Source organism: Schistocerca piceifrons, chromosome 3 (genome assembly GCF_021461385.2).
Source record: "Schistocerca piceifrons isolate TAMUIC-IGC-003096 chromosome 3, iqSchPice1.1, whole genome shotgun sequence".
In the NCBI taxonomy this organism is placed as follows: Eukaryota; Metazoa; Arthropoda; class Insecta; order Orthoptera; family Acrididae; genus Schistocerca; species Schistocerca piceifrons.
In genome coordinates this window covers 142,435,023-142,455,012 of record NC_060140.1, presented here as the reverse complement: position 1 = coordinate 142,455,012, position 19,990 = coordinate 142,435,023, and the positions used below count along the sequence as shown (strand labels likewise).

At 44.3% G+C, this 19,990-nt stretch overlaps 1 protein-coding gene across 5 annotated transcripts in view; it reads left to right on the top strand.

Annotated features, from left to right (window-relative positions):
* Window positions 1-19,990, top strand: part of LOC124788181 — an 816,659-nt gene that overhangs the window by 761,088 nt on the left and 35,581 nt on the right. For all 5 annotated transcript variants that reach the window (XM_047255338.1, XM_047255341.1, XM_047255337.1 and 2 more), the window contains exons 8-9: window positions 6,240-6,265; window positions 11,248-11,423. In XM_047255338.1, the coding sequence (XP_047111294.1) occupies window positions 6,240-6,265; window positions 11,248-11,423 (202 nt within the window). The remainder of the gene's footprint in view (window positions 1-6,239; window positions 6,266-11,247; window positions 11,424-19,990) is intronic.

Genomic DNA, 19,990 nt, shown 5'->3' with positions numbered 1-19,990 from the left:
ACCTGCATGGAGCCAAGTATGGCCCACTTGAACATGTTGGCTCCAAATTCTCGACACAGTCATGGGATGCCAACATTGCAATATCGCTGAACAATAAACCTCAGCGTCAATAACACAAAATTCTGTCACTGTCAAATTCCAAAACTTGTTGATAGATGTTTTCCCCATTCACAGAAGGCATAACACCATTGTGTTTTAGTTTTTATTGGATATGTATTTCTTAATTAATTATACAGTGTGAAAGTCCAAGTCAAATGTGTGAAACCTTAACTGCTATGGTCATTAGTACCTAAGCTTACACACTATTTAACCTAAATTATCCTAAGGACAAACACACACACCCATGCCCGAGGGAGGACTCGAACCTCCGCCGGTACCAGCCGCACAGTCCATGACTGCAGCGCCTTAGACTGCTCGAATTACACAGTGTGTTAGTGGTATAAATGCTGATATTTTTATTGGAGACTAAGGACGGCGCATTGACCAACGGTACATAGCTATTTAATTCATTTGGAGACTGTATTAGGATTAGTACGTTTTTACCTTGGTTAGCACCTCCAAGTACATGTGGCAAGAGCAACCCATCAATGCTTATTTTCCCCTGGGAACCAGGTCAGATGCTGAAATGTGGATGCATGGACTCAAAACGCTTAGTCTATATTGACAGGCGTAGTCCACTAAATGATGTGAGATCCGGAGGAGGGGGAAATTTGTTGGAGAATGGTTCGGCAATGACCCAAGATTGAAAAACTGTAAACAGACAAAGCCGTTTTGGTGTAAAAGATAATGCAAGAAATAGCATTTTCCCTAGGTCTTAGAATTTGAGGAGAAGGGTGAAATTCATTCGCCGGTAGTTTCTACGTTAGCGACAGGAAAGATAGATGCAGATTGTGAGACAGAATACATGATGTTCAATGATTTGTAATTAGTGGTGAAATTTACTCACGAGACGAATCAAGCATCGCTTACAAAGGCAGCGAATTCTAAGTCAAGGAAACAAAGATATTTTCAGGTATATGCAGTCATATAATGAGGGAGATGAATTTCCCGCAATGTATTATGGCTGTAAACCTCACCGTGTGTTGGGAAGCAGTAGGTTCTGTAAATTCTGGGCCGTAACATTGGTAAATAGATAAATTACGCTGTTCGGCTGATAAGACGACGTTTCATTAGTAAACTGATTTTAAGGAAGAAGAGTGTTTTGGATCATTCCTTGTTTAAGAGTAATAACCTTATGTACAATCCCTTAATGTACGTTGTAGTTTACGTGTGACATGTATCTTGACATTGGTAACTTACCTGAAGAAGTGGTATTTTTTCTGTATTCATCGGCGTAAGGGGTGACGAACTGGACAAATACAAAATTGTTAAGGCTTTCGTGGCCACTTGTTGACAAACTGGCTATTGGCTCCTTTCTCGGGTTCTTCGGCTGACGTTCATCTAATGATTGTACTAAAGTTTCGCCAGCACGAGTGGCTGGCATTGTCAAAGCTTCACCCTCCATTGCCGATGGCAACTGAGGGTGAAGCTTTGACAATGCCAGCCACTCGTGCTGGCGAAACGTCAGTAAAATCATTAGATGAACGTCAGCCCAAGAACCCGAGACAGGAGCCAATAGACAGTTTGTGAACTGGACAAAGCTAGAATCCTTACGCGAACTGAGGATATACTGAAGGCATGTTGCAAATAGCTCGATCGTCTGCGCTTGTTCGGTATTATTTGATTATTTTGCTGGTAAGAATAACTCGACGACAAATTTGTAACACATAGTAGGTGATATACTTTTCAGTACTTATTTGAGATTAGTGCTTAAGTGCGTATGGAAGGGTCTCTATAGTTGTTCTCGATTGAAGAGGGTGAATCGATGGAACTAATGGGATTTTTTTGCGTAGAAATAGAATCATTGGGAGGTGCGAGGTGAAGTGGGTTACTAGAGGAAAGGCGATATAGACGTATATAATTAGGGTTTCATTGGGTGTCCAGGTAGCCCCTATTTGAGTATGGATGGAGTCTGAATGAGACGTAGTTTCCTTTTCTTTTAATGTCGCCCACCTTCTTGAATCTATCCATTCCTTTCACTCTTCTCCCACACGCAAATCCCTAAAAAACATTACCCCTCAAACAGTCGCGTAGCAATATCAGATCAAGGCAATTCTTCTTCATTTTTCTTATAACTTCTAGTAGTTTTCTTCCCTCCCCAATTACTTTCGCACCTCTTCGTTAGTTACTCACTGTGCTCAAATAACGCTTTCCGTCCTCCTACAAGCCCACATCTCAAATGCCTCCAACTTTCTTTCGTCCTCTCTTCTCAGTGTCCACGTTTCAGTTTCGTAGAGTGTCCAGTCTTCTCCTGTGTTCTTTATCAAGCTTTCCTCATAATAAGTTGCTCTTTCTATTGAAAGCTGTTTGCAATTCGTCAGCTCTACATGCCCTGCTATTTTCCATATGATTCAGGGCTTACTGCACTCTCATTCAGTGCTTTCTATACTTCTTCATCAAAGCTGCGACGTCTGTTTTCAATCGTCACATTTGCATCTTCTTCACTCTTTATATTGCTTGGTCTTAGATCCTTCTCATACAGAACTATACATATATTCACGCCATCATTTTAACATTTCTTGTGGTTCTTTAGTTATTGTATCACCCCTTCTTTCAATTTCCATATTAACCTTTCTTTTCTTATTTTCGAAAATTTTATCTTCCTGGCTAGCCTATACATCAGTTCATACTTTTCCTCTTTCCCCGTATCTTCTATTTCCTTACATTTTCCATTCATCCATTTTTTTTCTTGGATCTTCCGAGTCCCTTGTTAATTCGCTACTCAATTTCTTATACATAATTTCCCTTCTTTGTTCTTTAGATTCTACCATTTCCTCCACCTATCCATCTCTTTTAACGTGTTTTCCATTATGCATTACAACCTGATGCTTTTAAGCTTCTTGTTTCCTACAAATTCTTTTGAAAATGCCATGAGACCGTCCCTCATTTTCATCCATTTCTCATTAATGCACTCTTCCTAATAATCTTTTCCGGTTTTTCTGTAAAACTGTTCTCCAGTTACTACATGCCTGCTTTACGGTCTCCATATTAAAATTCTTTTTAGCATTTCTTGTGAAAACTACACGTTTATTTGCCCTACCATCTGGTTGTGGTTAGGATTTATGACAGCTCTGAGTATGCTTTACCTTTCTTCAAGCAATTCCTATACATTTTCTGTATAAGTATGTAGTCAAATTGATACCTCAATTCATTCAGAATAGAAAACCACGTATGTTACCTTGTTTTGTGGTCCTCCAACAAGGTTTCACCAACAACTAACGAGTTATCCTAACAAAAAGTTAAGTGTCCAGAGTCCTTTCACCTCTACCATTCATTGCGCCTACTTCTACCTTATCTCTTCCGCTTCATTCACCCGCCACAGCATCAATTAGCCCTCCCACAGTAAGGAATCAGGTGGCGCTGTTGGAAGACAGTGGACACGAAGTAAGGAGGACGTCGGTTTAAATTCCTGTCCGGACCGGCAGATTTTTATTTTCCATTGTTTCCCTAAACGGTTTAGGAAAAATTGCCGGATGTTTCCACTGGAAATGTCACGGCCCAGTTGCTTCGCGATTCGTCTCAATCCGACCTTGAGCCCCTTCTCTAATTACCTCGAACTTGGAACGTTAGACTCTGACCTTCCTTCCTTTCCTTCGCAGAAACAATCCATATGTGAACTGAACGGGAAGAAACGTTATTACACTTGGCTCAATAAAAAGAGCTCTGCGCCACGTACTTCGAAATAATTCTCTCAGAGTTCAGATAAAAGTTCATATGTGTTAGTAGTTTTGTTGTGGGAAGCAAAGGCAAGTATTATATACTTATATTGTTTCAAGGAGTACTAGTGTCGCTGTTTTAATTGAACTCACACAAATGAGACTAATGAAAACAAAGGAGATGAAATCGAAGAAATGCAATGACGTGAACATCCTATCTAATAAATCTTTCTTTCTTTGTCTGAGCCTTGTCCCACATTTATGCAGGGTCAGACATGGTTAATCGGATGTGGTATGGTAAGTTTAAGGGGTGGCCAGAAGCCCTTCTTGCCGCCACCCCGTACCCCTCGGGACGGAATTAGTGTACCCTAGCTGTCTGTGTCTAATGTAAGCCATGGAATAGTGCGAATGTGTTGCAAATGTCTGCGAGTCGTGTAACTGAGGCGGGATGTGGGGATCAGCCCGGTATTCACCTAGCGGGATGTGGAAAACCGCCTAAAAACCACACCCAGGCTGGCCGGCACACCGGCCCTACGTCGTTAATCCGCCGGGTGGATTCGATCCGGGGCCAGCGCGCCCGAGTCCAGGGAGCAGTGCGTTAGCGCTCTCGGTAGCCTGCCGGGTCAACATCCTATCTAATGAATATGGCTTGAAAATAATGAGCGGCAAGACCTGGTTGTTTTTCCGGAATGAAAAGAAGAAAACGTAAACGCCACTGGAACCGTCTTGAAATCATGCTTGGATGGTTTGATTGAGCGCTTGCTAGGATCGAGAGACCGAGGTTCGTACGCCTGTTCAGCGCAAAGTTTCGTTTCTCATGACATATTCATTTCCAAGAACGTGCTCTTTTGGAATATACACTCCTGGAAATGGAAAAAAGAACACATTGACACCGGTGTGTCAGACCCACCATACTTGCTCCGTACACTGCGAGAGGGCTGTACAAGCAATGATCACACGCACGGCACAGCGGACACACCAGGAACCGCTGTGTTGGCCGTCGAATGGCGCTATCTGCGCAGCATTTGTGCACCGCCGCCGTCAGTGTCAGCCAGTTTGCCGTGGCAGACGGAGCTCCATCGCAGTCTTTAACACTGGTAGCATGCCGCGACAGCGTGGACGTGAACCGTATGTGCAGTTGACGGACTTTGGGCGAGGGCGTATAGTGGGCATGCGGGAGGCCGGGTGGACGTACCGCCGAATTGCTCAACACGTGGGGCGTGAGGTCTCCACAGTACATCGATGTTGTCGCCAGTGGTCGGCGGAAGGTGCACGTGCCCGTCGACCAGGGACCGGACCGCAGCGACGCACGGATGCACGCCAAGACCGTAGGATCCTACGCAGTGCCGTAGGGGACCGCACCGCCACTTCCCAGCAAATTAGGGACACTGTTGCTCCTGGGGTATCGGCGAGGACCATTCGCAACCGTCTCCATGAAGCTGGGCTACAGTACCGCACACCGTTAGGCCGTCTTCCGCTCACGCCCCAACATCATGCAGCCCGCCTCCAGTGGTGTCGCGACAGGCGTGAATGGAGGGACGAATGGAGACGTGTCGTCTTCAGCGATGAGAGTCGCTTCTGCCTTGGTGCCAATGATGGTCGTATGCGTGTTTGGCGCCGTGCAGGTGAGCTCCACAATCAGGACTGCATACGACCGAGGCACACAGGGCCAACACCCGGCATCATGGTGTGGGGAGCGATCTCCTACACTGGCCGTACACCACTGGTGATCGTCGAGGGGACACTGAATAGTGCACGGTACATCCAAACCGTCATCGAACCCATCGTTCTACCATTCCTAGACCGGCAAGGGAACTTGCTGTTCCAACAGGACAATGCACGTCCGCATGTATCCCGTGCCACCCAACGTGCTCTAGAAGGTGTAAGTCAACTACCCTGGCCAGCAAGATCTCCGGATCTGTCCCCCAATGAGCATGTTTGGGACTGGATGAAGCGTCGTCTCACGCGGTCTGCACGTCCAGCACGAACGCTGGTCCAACTGAGGCGCCAGGTGGAAATGGCATGGCAAGCCGTTCCACAGGACTACATCCAGCATCTCTACGATCGTCTCCATGGGAGAATAGCAGCCTGCATTGCTGCGAAAGGTGGATATACACTGTACTAGTGCCGACATTGTGCATGCTCTGTTGCCTGTGTCTATGTGCCTGTGGTTCTGTCAGTGTGATCATGTGATGTATCTGACCCCAGGAATGTGTCAATAAAGTTTCCCCTTCCTGGGACAATGAATTGACGGTGTCCTTATTTCAATTTCCAGGAGTGTATTTCACGTTCACTTTTTTATTACTACAAAGCTATAACACCTTCTCATATGTTGTCTTTCCTCGATCATCGTTTATGCAACTTGGAGTTAATCTGTTACATAGTTGTTCCACGCCAATGCATTTTAAACAAGCTCATACTGAAACTGAACATTCTGAATACTATACGTTTGGTGTGTAAAAAATTTTTTTCTATCTTTTTCAGGTTCTGGAAGTACTCCACCATCAGAGGTAAGAAGAAATGAATAGTTTATTTGAGTATTTGTTCACTTACTTTCAATAATGTACTTACCTCTACTGTCAAGATTAACCATAAGAATTTCATGTGTCGGTAGTCGAGGTGGCAGTAAAATGAGAGACCATCTGCAAAACGGTAACATATCAGTAAGTTTATTTACAATAGTCACACGTATAACTTTGAAGTGCTGTAGGTCCACCTGTGCTGCTGAGTAATATATAAAGAGGGTAATGTTGCCGATAGAAACGAATTTGAAAGCTGATGCAGTTCTATAAGACACTAGCAAATAGCAGTTGATTACCAGCTTCGTGGTATGTCGCTGTATTTACCACACTGCACTTTTCCCTACTGATGTTTATAAGTCCACTGAAATCTTGGGGCGAAGCTGTGAATTGTGGCTACTTAAAAAGAAACCCTGACAAGTCAGAATCGCAGGCAGTGAGATCATGGCAACAATGCGTCCTCTGGTTGCGCTCATATACCCGGCAGTAGTGCTTGTGAATTGCTATTCAAAGCACAGACCCAGACGTCGATAATCAAAGTACTTCGCCTTCTTCATCAACTCAGCCCACTACTGGCTAAACGCGACCCGAGGGTCACAACTAAACTGAGGCTGTGTTGCGAGACGATTACCCCGGCGCTACTCTACGGCTGCTCCACACGGGGAACGACGTGCAGTTCTAACCTAAAACCTGTTCACACAGGCTGCAATCGTTGCCTCCGCCTGATGTTGGGGGACCTGAGGAGGGCAGGACTCAGAGACAACCATCATGAACTCGATATACCTAAAATTAAGGGAAACATCGTCATCTCAACAAGGGAACTTCTAAGTAAGGTCGACCTCCTCCAACACACAACACGTCACCTGGACAACACCGGCGCTGTTGCACCGGCACAGTGGCACAGGTTACGAATACTGGATATGCTGCCCCAACAGTGAAATAAAATACCACGACACCTCGGCAGGGTCCATGAACGAACAGGCCCACCCTGCTAAAACGGAAATAAAGGGTACATCCTTTGAATATCTCACATCCCAGAAGTCCGACCACTACAAATGGTAGCACTTCGGCAGCACAACTCAAAAAATAAATAAATTTCAAAAAAGGTAGCGTGTATGTGAGGCGCCACAGGGAGCGATGGAAGAGCGATCTCGCCTGTCGCGCAATGGCCGGAGATTTCAGTATACCGTCCCCCTGTAGCTATGAGCGACACGGGGCCTTCGACGAAGATGCTGTTGATACCAAAGAATTTTCTTTTCTTTTGCATAAGTTTAAACTAACTAAATACAAACTAAGATGCAAGTGTATGCTTAGAATCTTTTTCAGGATAAATTTCAGAAGTCAATTGCAAATAAATTTTATTATCCTTACCGGTTTCGACAAATTAATTTCTTATCTTCAAAAGCCTACAAAATTATGCTTATTATAAACCTTTAGGCCTTGGCTATACATTTAAATGACGCATGAAAATTATATTACAGAAACTTACTCAGATTAGCAGACATTCAATATCTTCTTCATAGAAGGGCAATGTCATGGTATGTTCAGAAATTGAATATTATTATTTTAAATAATAATTGACAATTTGCAATAACTGAGTAACATCTACGAGTCTACTGCGCTAGCAGCAAGGAACATATGTAAAATCATACATAAATATAACCAAAGAATATGAAGAAACTGGTGTAGGCATGCGTTTTCAAATACAGAGATAGGAAACAGGCAGAAAAAAATGGTTCAAATGGCTCTGAGCACTACGGGACTTAACATCTTAGGTCATCAGTCCCCTAGAACATAGAACTACTTAAACCTAACTAACCTAAGGACATCACACACATCCACGCCCGAGGCAGGATTCGAACCTGCGACCGTAGCAGTCCCGCTGTTCCGGACTGCAGCGCCTAGAACCGCAAGACCACCGCGGCCGGCGAAACAGGCAGAATACGGCGCTTCTGTCAGCAATGCCTGTACAAGACAACAAGGGTCTGGCGCACTTCTTAGATCGGTTACTGCTGCTACAATGGCAGGTTATCAAGATTTAAGTCATTTTGAACATGGTGTTATACTCGGCGCGCCAGAGATAGGACAGAGCATCTCCGAGTTAGCGGTGAAGTGGAGATTTTCCCGTACGACCATTTCACGATTGTACCGCGAATATCAGGAATCCGGTAAAACTTCAAATGTACGACATCGCTGGTGCCGGAAAAAGATGCTCCAAGAACGGGACCAACGACGACTGAAGAGAATCGCTCATTGTGACAGAAGTTCAAGCCTTCCGCAAATTGCTGCAAATTTCAATGCTGGGCCACCAAAAACCGTAAGTGTCCGAATCATTCAAGGAAACATCACCGATATGGGCTTTCGGAACCGAAGGCCCATTCGTGTACCCTTTACGAATGCACGACACAAAGCTTTATGCCTCCCCTGGGTGTGTCAGTTCTGACATTGGACTGTTGATGACTGGAAACATGTTGCCTGACCGGACAACTCTCGTTTCAAGTTGTATCGAGCGGATGGACGTGTATGGGTATGGAGACAACCTCATGAATCCATGGATCCTGCATGTCAGCAGGGGCTGTCCAAGCTGGTGGAGGGTTCCGCAATGGTGTGGGGCGTGTGCAGTTGGAGTGATATGGGATCCCTGATACGTCTATATACGACACTGACAGGTGACACTGTCTGATCACCTGCATCTATTCATCTCCATTTCCACTGTGCAATATCTGCAGGACAATGCGACATCCCACATGTCTAGAATTGCTACAGAGTGGCTCCAGGAACACTCTACTGAGTTTCAAAACTTCTGCTGCTCACCAAACTTCCCAGACACCTAGACAAAAAAATTATTGAGCATATCTTGGATGCCTAGCAACGTGCTGTTCAGAAGAGATCTCCACCACCCGGTACTCTTATGTATTTATGGACAGCCATGCAAGATTCATTGTGTCAGTCCCGTCCAGCACTACTTCAGACGTCACTCGAGTCCATTCCACGTCGTCCTGCGTCACTTCTGCGTGCTCGCGGTGGCCCTACAAGATAATAGGCAGGTGTACCAGTTTCTTTGGCTCTTCAGTGTGTATAACACATTTGAAAAAACATGACGCATGATTGCAATATATGAACGAGATGGGCTAATTTTCATATTTTATGAGAAATTATTTGCAATCAAAATAGTGTGTTTTTTAATGCAAGCTGATCATTCAACAATCTTTTGAATTTAGGCGAGAATGGTTCTATATTCCAAATTTCAAATAAACATTGTTTAAAATAACTGTATACAATATGTAAACAGGGAAGTATGGAGGAGGTGGTGTTACAGTATGGTGTTCGTTTTCATAGCTTGGGTGTCTCCCATTACTGAACTTAAAAAAAAGCTAAATGCAGAACAATATGAACATTTTTATGACATTGCATACAGCCTGCTCAGCTGTTTTTAGGGAATTTTGCATGGCAGAGAAACTCATCAATCTGATAAAGATCAGTCTGAGCGAAACACGTGCAAAGGTGAAGATGGGAAATTGCGTAACTGAGGAATTTTAAATTGTGACAGGACTCCGGCGAGGAGATGGGGTGTCCCCTATCCTGTTCAATTTTGCCCTCGCGAAGATCGTTCGCGAGACCTTCCGAGAGAACGAAGCGATTGAAATCGAAGGAAAGAGACTGGCATACTTAGCCTATGGAGACGACATCTGTTTACTCTCTGGGTCAGAAGAGGAGTTGGAGCAAATGACCAGAGCACTAAAGGAGGCTGCCAGCATATTTGGGCCAAACAGAAACGAAACCAAGACAGAGTACCTCGTTGTGACGCGTGGTCATTGTGAGACTGTTGGTCATCTTCAATCGCTGCAAGTGGGAGACCAGTCCTACAAGGGAATGCATGAATTTAAATACCTAGGGCCACTTTTCACTGAGAACTCGTCATGTGAAGCCGAGATCAATGCCAGAATACAAGCAGGAAACCGATCTTACCACAGCCCGGCACAACTGCTTCGGTTCAGATATCCCTCCAGACAGTTCAAGATTCGATTGTACAAAACCCTGACGCAGCGTGTTGTTCTATATGGCTGTGAGACGTGGAGTATCAGGGAACAGGACTTCCGTAACCTCGTTTTTGAGAGAAAAGTGCTTCGGAAGATCTTCGGCCCGTTTCTGGATGCAGACACTAGGGAATGGAGGGTCAGACACACTCAAGAGCTTGAGGAACAAGACAGCAGCCCAACATAGCAGGAAATGTCATAACCAAACGAATGTGGCCCGGATGGAAAATCACAGATGGCCTCGGAAGCTCATGGATTTCACTTCTACAGGAAAGAGACAACTAGGGAGACCCATGAAGCGTTGGAGGGATATCCTCCAAGAAGATTTAAACCAAGCATCAATAGATGTGGACGGATGGCGGATAGCAGCAATGGACAGAATACAATAGAAGAGGAAGCTTGTAGCAGCGTGCGGTTTACTGGGTCTGATCAAATAGAAGAAGAAGAAGATTCTATACTTCGTACAGTAGAGGATCACCTCGGTGATCGTTTGCATCAGCAGGACAATCCAGACAGTTATTAAACAGCATCTTTGAGGCAGTGTTTCGTAGACAATAACAGTCTTCATTTGGTCTGGCCTGCAGCGAGTCGTAGCCCGAATCCAATGGAAAAACCTCTGGAATGAGTCAGCACGTTGACTTTGCTCCAAACCCCAGCGTCCAGCTTGACTACATTCTCTGGTTTCGGTGCTTGAGGAGGAATGGGCTGTCATTTTTCCAGAGATATTAAGACAACCCATTAAAACTGCTCCAAGCGGAGCTCAAGTCGTCATAAAGGCAAAGGATGGACATACAGCGTATTAATAAGTGATCAAAGATTTTTGGTTACGTAGTGTATGTGCTGCGCAAGTAGCCACATTGTGGAACTGACGGCTTACCTCTATGTGCTGGAGTTTAGCGGAGGTCCCGTACGGGAAACGCTTGATCTATGTTGCAGACCCTGATGCTGGTGGTGGTGGTGGTGACCGTGGTGTTGCTGGCAGCGGCCGCAGCTGTGGTGGCGGCGCTGCTGTGCCGCCGGCGAGAGTGCTGGCAGAGGGCGTGCGGCAGCAGGCAGCAGCCGCAGAACGCGCAGCCCTGGCTGGACGGCTACAGCACCGTCGCCGTCCAGAGGTTATTGTTATTACTCCAATGTAACCTACACAGGACCACATAAAACAACTCCTGTATATCACCATATTCTTTTCTTTTTTCGCTTCGCAATACTTCTTCATGTGTCCTCTCTGTTGTTTTCTTTCTTCTCTTTTTTGTGTTTCCTTGTTGAAATCCTTGTCTTTTAGTCCCTTTTCCATGATTTTATGAGTGTTTTATACGTCTTCGTCTGATATTCCCAACACCTGTTGATGTTTCCTACCCCTCCTAGTACCAGGAGTTCTTTTTGTGTCGCTTAGTACCATTGGGTTCATAAAGACCGTAAGTAATACACACAGGATGTATTGAAAATATTAAAAAAGTGCAGTATACCTGTTCAACGTGACAGTCGTCACTCTGTTTTGTCAGATGTTACGTTCAAGTAACAAAAAGAAATTTAGATTGGGGTCATATCACCGGAGTGTACTCAGTGCATAAATATTGAATAAATTATAATGTGTCGTAAATATAAAACAGAACGAAGCACAACTGGATATAATTGAGTGAGAGAGAGAGGAATCGCGTATTTTGTAAACAATAATTTGAAAAGAAAGAAGGTATACATACTTCCAACGTCCAGCTATGTTTTGTGCTGAATAATGTCTTTAAGTAGATCATGAGTCTGCTATTCACCCCCCCCCCCCCCCCTGGCCATATCCAGGTTAGCTGATACACCGACGCCTCGTCGGTAATCCGTTGGGTGGATTCAATGCGGAGACAGTGTATCTCCCCATTGCAGAACCGGTTACGTTAGCAAGTCCAGCCACTTGTTAAATATTCTTCATAACTGACTACGAAGTGTAAGCCTTCCATTTCTCATTGTATCTGTTAGAGGACCACTTTTTTCGTACACCTCCTAGTTCCTTCTCAATAGCCAAACCTCATCTTCAAGGTTTATATCCAGTATTTGTCTTTCTTTCTCCCTTTTTTCTCCAAACTGTTTAACTGTTAGAGTGTGTATACGGCAAGATATTTGAACGATAGATAAACCCAGTGTTAATCGCAACTTTCTAATGCTTCAATTTTGTGTTAATAGGTTAGGAATTTTTATTGTTCGTTGTTAATTGCTTCTGAGCAGTTTTAGCAAATATTATAATTCTGTAATATAAATCATTTGTGATAGGGAAGTACAGTACTACTCACAAGTAGGGGAAAGCCGGTGAAAGTATCCAGGCTAAGGTAGTCTTAGTTTGTAAGGCCATAGCATAGTCTGCAACCACAGTGAAGATCCAAAGAAACTGGCACACCTGCCTATTATCGTGGAGGGCCCCCGCGAGCACGCAAAAGTGCCGCAACACGACGTTGTATGGGCTTCATTAATGTCTGAAGTAGTGCTAGAGGGAACTGGCACCATGAATCCTGCATGGGCTCTCCATAAATCCGTAAGATGACGAGGGTGTTTAGATCTCTTCTGAACACCACGTTGCAAGGCATCCCAGATATGCTCAATAATGTTCATGCCTGGGGAGTTTGGTTGGCAGCGGCAATGTTTAAACTGATAAGAGTGTTCGTGGAGCCAGTCTGTAGCAATTCTGAACGTGTAGAGTGTCGAATTGTCCTGCTGGAATTGCCCAAGTCCATCGGAATTCACAATAAACACGAATGGATGCAGGTGAGCAGATAGGATGCTTACATACTTGTCACCTATCAGAGTCGTATCTAGACGTATTAGGGGTCTCATAAAACTCCAACTGCACACGCCCCACACCATTACAGAGCCTCCACCACCTTGAAAAGCCCCTGCTCACATGCAGGCTCCTTGGATTCATGAGGTTATCTCCATACCCGTATACTTCCATCCGCTCAGTAGAACTTGAAACGAGACTCGTCCGACCAGGCAACATGTTTCCAGTAATCAACAATCCAACGTCAGACTTGACGGGCCCAGGCAAGGCGTAAAGCTTTGTGTCGTGCAGTCATCAAGGGTGTACAGGTGGGCCTTCGGCTCCGAAAGCCCATATCGATGACGTTTCGATGAATGGTTCGTACGCCGACACTTGCTGACGGCCCAGCATTGAAATCTGCATCAATTTGCGGAAGGACTGCACTTCTGTCACGTTGAACAATACCCTGCAGTTGTCGTTGGTCCCGTTCTTGCAGGATCTTTCTCCGGTCGCAGCGATGTCGGAGATTTGATATTTTACCGGACTCCTGAATTCACGGTACACTCGTGAAATGTTCGTAAGGGAAAATCCGCACTTCATCGCTACCTCGGAGATGCAGTGTCCCATCGCGACTATAACATCCCCTTCAAACTCACTTAAATCTTGATAACCTGCCCATTAGTAGCAGTAACTGATCTAACAACTGCGCCAGACATTTGCTGTCTTATACAGGCGTTGCCGACCGCAGATCCGTATTCTGCCTGTTTACATATCTCTATACTTGAATACGCATGCCTATACGTTTCTTTGGCGCTTGAATATCTTTTGGTATAATATCGAATATAATTACCTTAGAATCAAATTAAATACTTAAAACAGTTAAATTTTCACAAAGTGACAACTTTCCCTGATTTCAGCAGACAATGTGGCCACTTAGTTTTAAACTCAAAAATAAGGGATGAAAACGGTTTTAACAAAGAACCGAATTAATTTTATTGTAAACCATGATTAGAATTAAATTATTTAAACTTTCCACAAATAAAAGTAAAACTGTGTTCGTCCTGTACAGAGTTAGTGTGACCAGAGGGAGCTTAATTCGCATTAAATCTACTGCTCTTTTAGCCTTGTATCTGAAAATTTTTCTTCGCAGTACATGCACTCTCTTGTCATCAAAAAGAGCTCTACTAGGTTAGGGTTTCCAGCTCTCCGCTGTTTTCTAGTTGCTGTCTTTCTTCTCTTGGCTACTTTCCGTTTTTCCTTTTTCCACTTTACTTTTTCTCTATTCTATCTCTCGCTTCTAGGTCACTCTTATACGAACATGCTGCAAGTATGACCCCGGAGCCCTTCTCTCGGCTGCTGCTTTTACGTTTTCTTCCTACACAAAGCGGCTAGGGGCCACCGCTGACATAACCATCTGATCCGCATTGAAGCCATTACACAAAAGCTGTATACCCTCCTCGATGGTGAGTGTTCATCGGAGGTGAGAATATCATCTGGAGTGGCCCAGGGAAGTGTGGTAGGTCCGCTTTGTTTTCTATCTACATAACTGATCTTTTGGATAGGGTGGATAGCAATGTGCGGCTGTTTGCTGATGATGTTGTGGTGTACGGGAAGGCGTCGTCGTTGAGTGACTGTAGGAGGATACAAGATGACTTGGACAGTATTTTTGATTGGTGTATAGAATGGCAGCTAACTCTAAATATAGACAAATGTAAATTAATGCAGATGAATAGGAAAAAAGAATCCTGTAATGTTTGAATACTCCATTAGTAGTGTAGCGCTTGACACAGTCACGTCGATTAAATATTTGGGCGTAACATTGCAGAGCTATATGAAGTGGGACAAGCACGCAATGGCAGTTGTGGTGAAGGCGGATAGTCGTCTTCGGTTCATTGGTAGAATTTTGGGAAGATGTGGTTCATCTGTAAAGGAGACTGCTTATGAAACACTAATACGACCTATTCTTGAGTACTGCTCGAGCGTTTGGGATCCCTATCAGGTCGGATTGAGGGAGGACATAGAAGCAATTCAGAGGCGGGCTGCTAGATTTGTTACTGGTGGGTTTGATCATCACGTGAGTGTTACGGAAATGCTTCAGGAACTCGGGTGGGAGTCTCTAGAGGAAAGGAGGCGTTCTTTTCGTGAATCGCTACTGAGGAAATTTAGAGAACCAGCATTTGGGGCTGACTGCAGTACAATTTTACTGTCGCCAACTTACATTTCGCGCAAAGAGCACAAAGATAAGAGATATTAGGGCTCGTACAGAGGCATATAGACAGTCATTTTTCCCTCGTTCTGTTTGGGAGTGGAACAGGGAGAGAAGATGCTAGTTGTGGTACGCGCCGTATTGTGGATTGCGGAGTATGTATGTAGATGTAGATAGCATCACCGAAATATCAAGAACTAAAGAAGAATTATAGAGTCAAGATATGACGCTTCCAACACAATTTCATTAAAAAGACGTAAGACACATTCCGTCTCCACAATGAACAAACTGACCACTTACCTTACCACAGGATAACTAAAAATCCACAAAAAAATATTATACCTCTGAGAAGTGGCAAAACAAATAGGTTAGACTTAATTGGCTGAATGGGCCGGCAGGGATAATACTTTGAAGCATTTCCCTCGGCATGATAGCACCTCATAGCCTGCAGGACTCCAATAGCCAATTTTCCCGCCATGGCCAACTTTGCACAGCTCTCCCCCACCCCTGCACGGAAGACCAGAAGGTAGAGTATCTCTCCAATATTTGAAGTTACACTGCATGTGCTTAACCCAAAAATCCTAAAGCGGCTAAAATGTTACATTGCTTCTAAACCATCGTAAAGATTACTGTTTCACATTTTATTCAAAGATCGTCATAATCTGTAGGTTATGCATTAGTTAATTGCCACTGTTAGAACTTCAATGGTGTGTTGCATACCGTACTGCAATAGTAAATTTTACGACAGTTTGGAAATCTAGAGGTAATATGGGCACTGTTCCTGATGTGCGAAAAGTCTACGAGCTGAAGAACACGTGTGTGCAGTTCATTGCTGCCCTGCAAGGTGAAAAGACAGCAACCCGTTTGATAAAACTGTTGACTGGGTTGACTACATCTGCAGGCGCGGCCTCATTCTATGCGACAGTATGGAGGGCATTATCTGTGTACACATTCTGACACTAACTTCTCTGCCCCTGAAATTGAAGTTAAATTGTTATGACTGAATAATATCTAGTTACTTGAATGGAAGATTTTGTGCGAAAGAAGCCCTTCCCCAATATTTTTTATACAATTATTCTTCGCACATCCAGGTAGAAACTTCGCTGCTGTTTTGAATTCTGCAGTCTATAAAACAAAATGATTAGACTATAGTTTACAATCATACTCTGTCTGACGCTCTTCGTCGAAATCAGCACCTGGAATAAAAGCTCTGTAGCTTTGTAAAATTCTGGCGATCGTCGACTCTGAAAATTCTTAAAATGATCAGAGACACAATCGTACGCCGTGGGGAAGTCGTCTTGGGTGCTATGACGTACTCGCTCTGTAGCATGGGAATCATTGTCCAAGTTGTGTATCAATTTCGATAAAGTTCAGAATTTAATCTCGTAAAATAGAGCATAAACGACCGCGGGCCGCACGGGGTAGCCGTGCGGTCTACGGCGACTTGCCACGGTTTGCGCAGCTCCCCCTTCGAAGGTTCGAGTCCTCCCTGGGGCATGGGTGTGTGTGTTGTCGTTAGTGTTAGTTTAACTTAGATTAAGTAGTGAATAAGACTAGGGACCGATGACCTTAGCAGTTTCGTCCCATAGGAACTTACCACCGCCACCAACCGCGTTGTAGGCTCTACTGATTTCCCAGGACACAAAGTTATCTACGAGTTACGACACACCAAGTATTTTTCCGAGCCACAGGCAACGGAGAAGTTATCCAAAGAATTGAACCTACGTTTTCCATTCATGAAATTATATTTTTTTTCAGAAATGATCTTCCTAGGCACATTTCGGTACGCAGCGCCTTCTTGTATGAGATGAAATTCACAATTAATCACATCTCATTCCGTATTCAAGATGGCAGCTTTCATCAAAGCCGGTACTTTCAATTCCACTGCGATCCTACTCTTCGCATTTCTCAATAAAAATAAATCCATTGTACACGTAACGTCCCACATTCTATCCGCAGAGTCTTTATATCACGAATCAGAGATTATATGTCTCTGGCAGTCGCAATGAGCCTTTGACCCACATACATCATTTGCACTATTACATATAAACATTTGTGCTACGTGAGAAATGATATTGGAGAAAGGTGGTACTACAACACCTGGTGCACTTTGCAGCCAAACTCTGGGACATACCAGGAATCGAAATTCGGAGATATACGTCTTCCACCTGCGTGCGTCATTTTACATTTACGTCTTGTAGTTTTCATCTAGGCATCGTCGGAAACCCCAGAGACACTTACGACGAAACCTCTGTTACTCAAATCATCTATAGTGATGAAAAATATTGCACACAACAATTTAAATGTATCATTGTAGTAAATAAATTACAAATAGCACAAACTTTATAGAAAAACCAAATTAAAACAAAATCGATATCTTATGTTCACAGCAGCTACTGTACATCGATTTTGATATGAAGAGATTTCATTTACTCCTCATAAATTACTGATTAGAAACAGAAGGAAAACGGGTTAGAATTGAAAATGCATCCCTTTCCAGGAATAGCGGTTTTATTATAATTTTACTTGACAATTGCTACCTCTGACCGAAACAAACTCATTGATTATGTCATTGTAGTCAAGTTCAACAGCAGTGTCGTATTCTATCGATAAGACGACTAACGACAAGGCATACGTTTGTTCACGCGAAGATTCAACTTATACGAACAGAGTATATCTGTCTATATGTGCAACAACTAACAATTCCCGCAATATAGTTCGTCATTTACAGAAGGCTTGTTCTTGAATTCTTTTTCATTTACACAGTAGATCGTCCTAATCAAAACTCGGGAGTATAAGAACTGCTGACTGGAGAGGCAAGTAAAATACTTAGCATCCCCGTTGCCCCATCACCACGTTCTTGCTTTCTTTACCGTCGCATCTCGTTCCACTCTTCACTCGGAAGAAGTGAGGAGCTATCGGTCAAACAGCTTATCTACTTCACTGTCTTCACTACTTCACTACTTCACCTTGAAGACCCTGCAATACCTTAAGGAAGAAGCAGCAAGAACTGCGCTGGTGAACATTAGAGAGCTGCAAAGGCATCAACTCTGTGAACGAAGTGTACTATTGCCACATAAACCATGTTAACGATAAATACTGTAGAAGAGACGATGTGAAACCAGCGTGCGATTTCAGCCAAGAGCTGATAGAAAGGCTTCTTCTATTAGGCGGGAGATAGCAACACGAGGTTAGGAAAACTCAAGTACGTCTCCAGGTTTAAACCATCTTTGTTTCTTTCTTTCTTTCGGTCAGTTAATGTGCCCCCTCTGTGCCTTCACCTTTGGCAGCGGCTTACCTGACGATTCCTCCAGCACCACACTTCTCGTCAAACGAGGGCACTTACCAAATATGCAGGACAATTCATAATGAGTGTAGCGATAACAAACGACTATTACTGTTGAATACATTGTGTGAGCAACCAGAGATCAGTTGCATTACTAATATTTACTATCAACAACAGTCTTGATCAAAAATTACACTACTGGCCGTTAAAATTGCTACACCACGAAGATGACGTGCTACAGACGAAATTTAACCGAAAGGAAGAAGATGATGTGATATGCAAATGGTTAGCTTTTCAGAGCATTCACACAAGGTTGGCGCCGGTGGCGACATCTACAACGTGCTGACATGAGGAAAGTTTCCAACTGATTTCTCATACACAAACAGCAGTTGGCCGGCGTTACCTGGTGAAACGTTACTGTGATGCCTTGTGTAAGGAGGAGAAATGCGTACCAACACGTTTCCGACTTTGATAAAGGTCGGATTGTAGCCAATCGCGATTGTGGTTAATCATATCGCGACATTGCTGCTCGCGTTGGTCGAGATACAATGACTGTTAGCAGAATATGGAAGCGGTAGGTTCAGGAGGGTAATACGGAACGCCGTGCTGGATCCCAACGGTATCGTATGACTAGCAGTCGGGATGACAGGCATCTTATCCGCATGGCTGCATCGGATCGTGCAGCCACGTCTCGATCCCTGAGTCAATAGATGGGGACGTTTGCAAGAGAACAACCATCTGCACGAACAGTTCGACGACGTTTGCAGCAGCATGGACTATCAGCTCGGAGACCGTGGCTACGGTTACCCTTGACACTTCATCACTGACTGGAGCGCCCGCGATGGTGTACTCAACGACGAACCTGGGTGGGCGAATGGCAAAACATCATTTTTTCGGATGAATCCAGGTTCTTTTTACAGCATCATGATGGTCGCATCCGTGTTGGCGACATCGCGGCGAATGCACATTGGAAGCATGTATTCGTCATCGCCATAGTGGCGTATCACCCTGGGTGATGATATGGGGTGCGTTTGGTTACACGTCTCGGTCACCTCTTGTTCGCATTGACGGCACTTTGAACAGTGGACGTTACATTTCAGATGTGTTACGACCCGTGGCTCTACCCTTCATTCGATCCCTGCGAAACCCTACATTTCAGCAGGATAATGCACGACCGCATGTTGAAGGTCCTGTACGGGCCTTTCTGGATACAGAAAATGTTCGACTGCTGCCCTGGCCAGCACATTCTCCAGATCTCTCACCAACTGAAAACGTCTTGTCAATGGTGGCCGAGCAACTGGCTCGTCACAATACGCCAGTCACTACTCTTGATGAACTGTGGTATCGTGTTGAAGCTGCATGGGCAGCTGAACCTGAACACGCCATCCAAGCTCTGTTTGACTCAATGCCCAGGCGAATCAAGACCGTTATTACGGCCAGAGGTGGTTGTTCT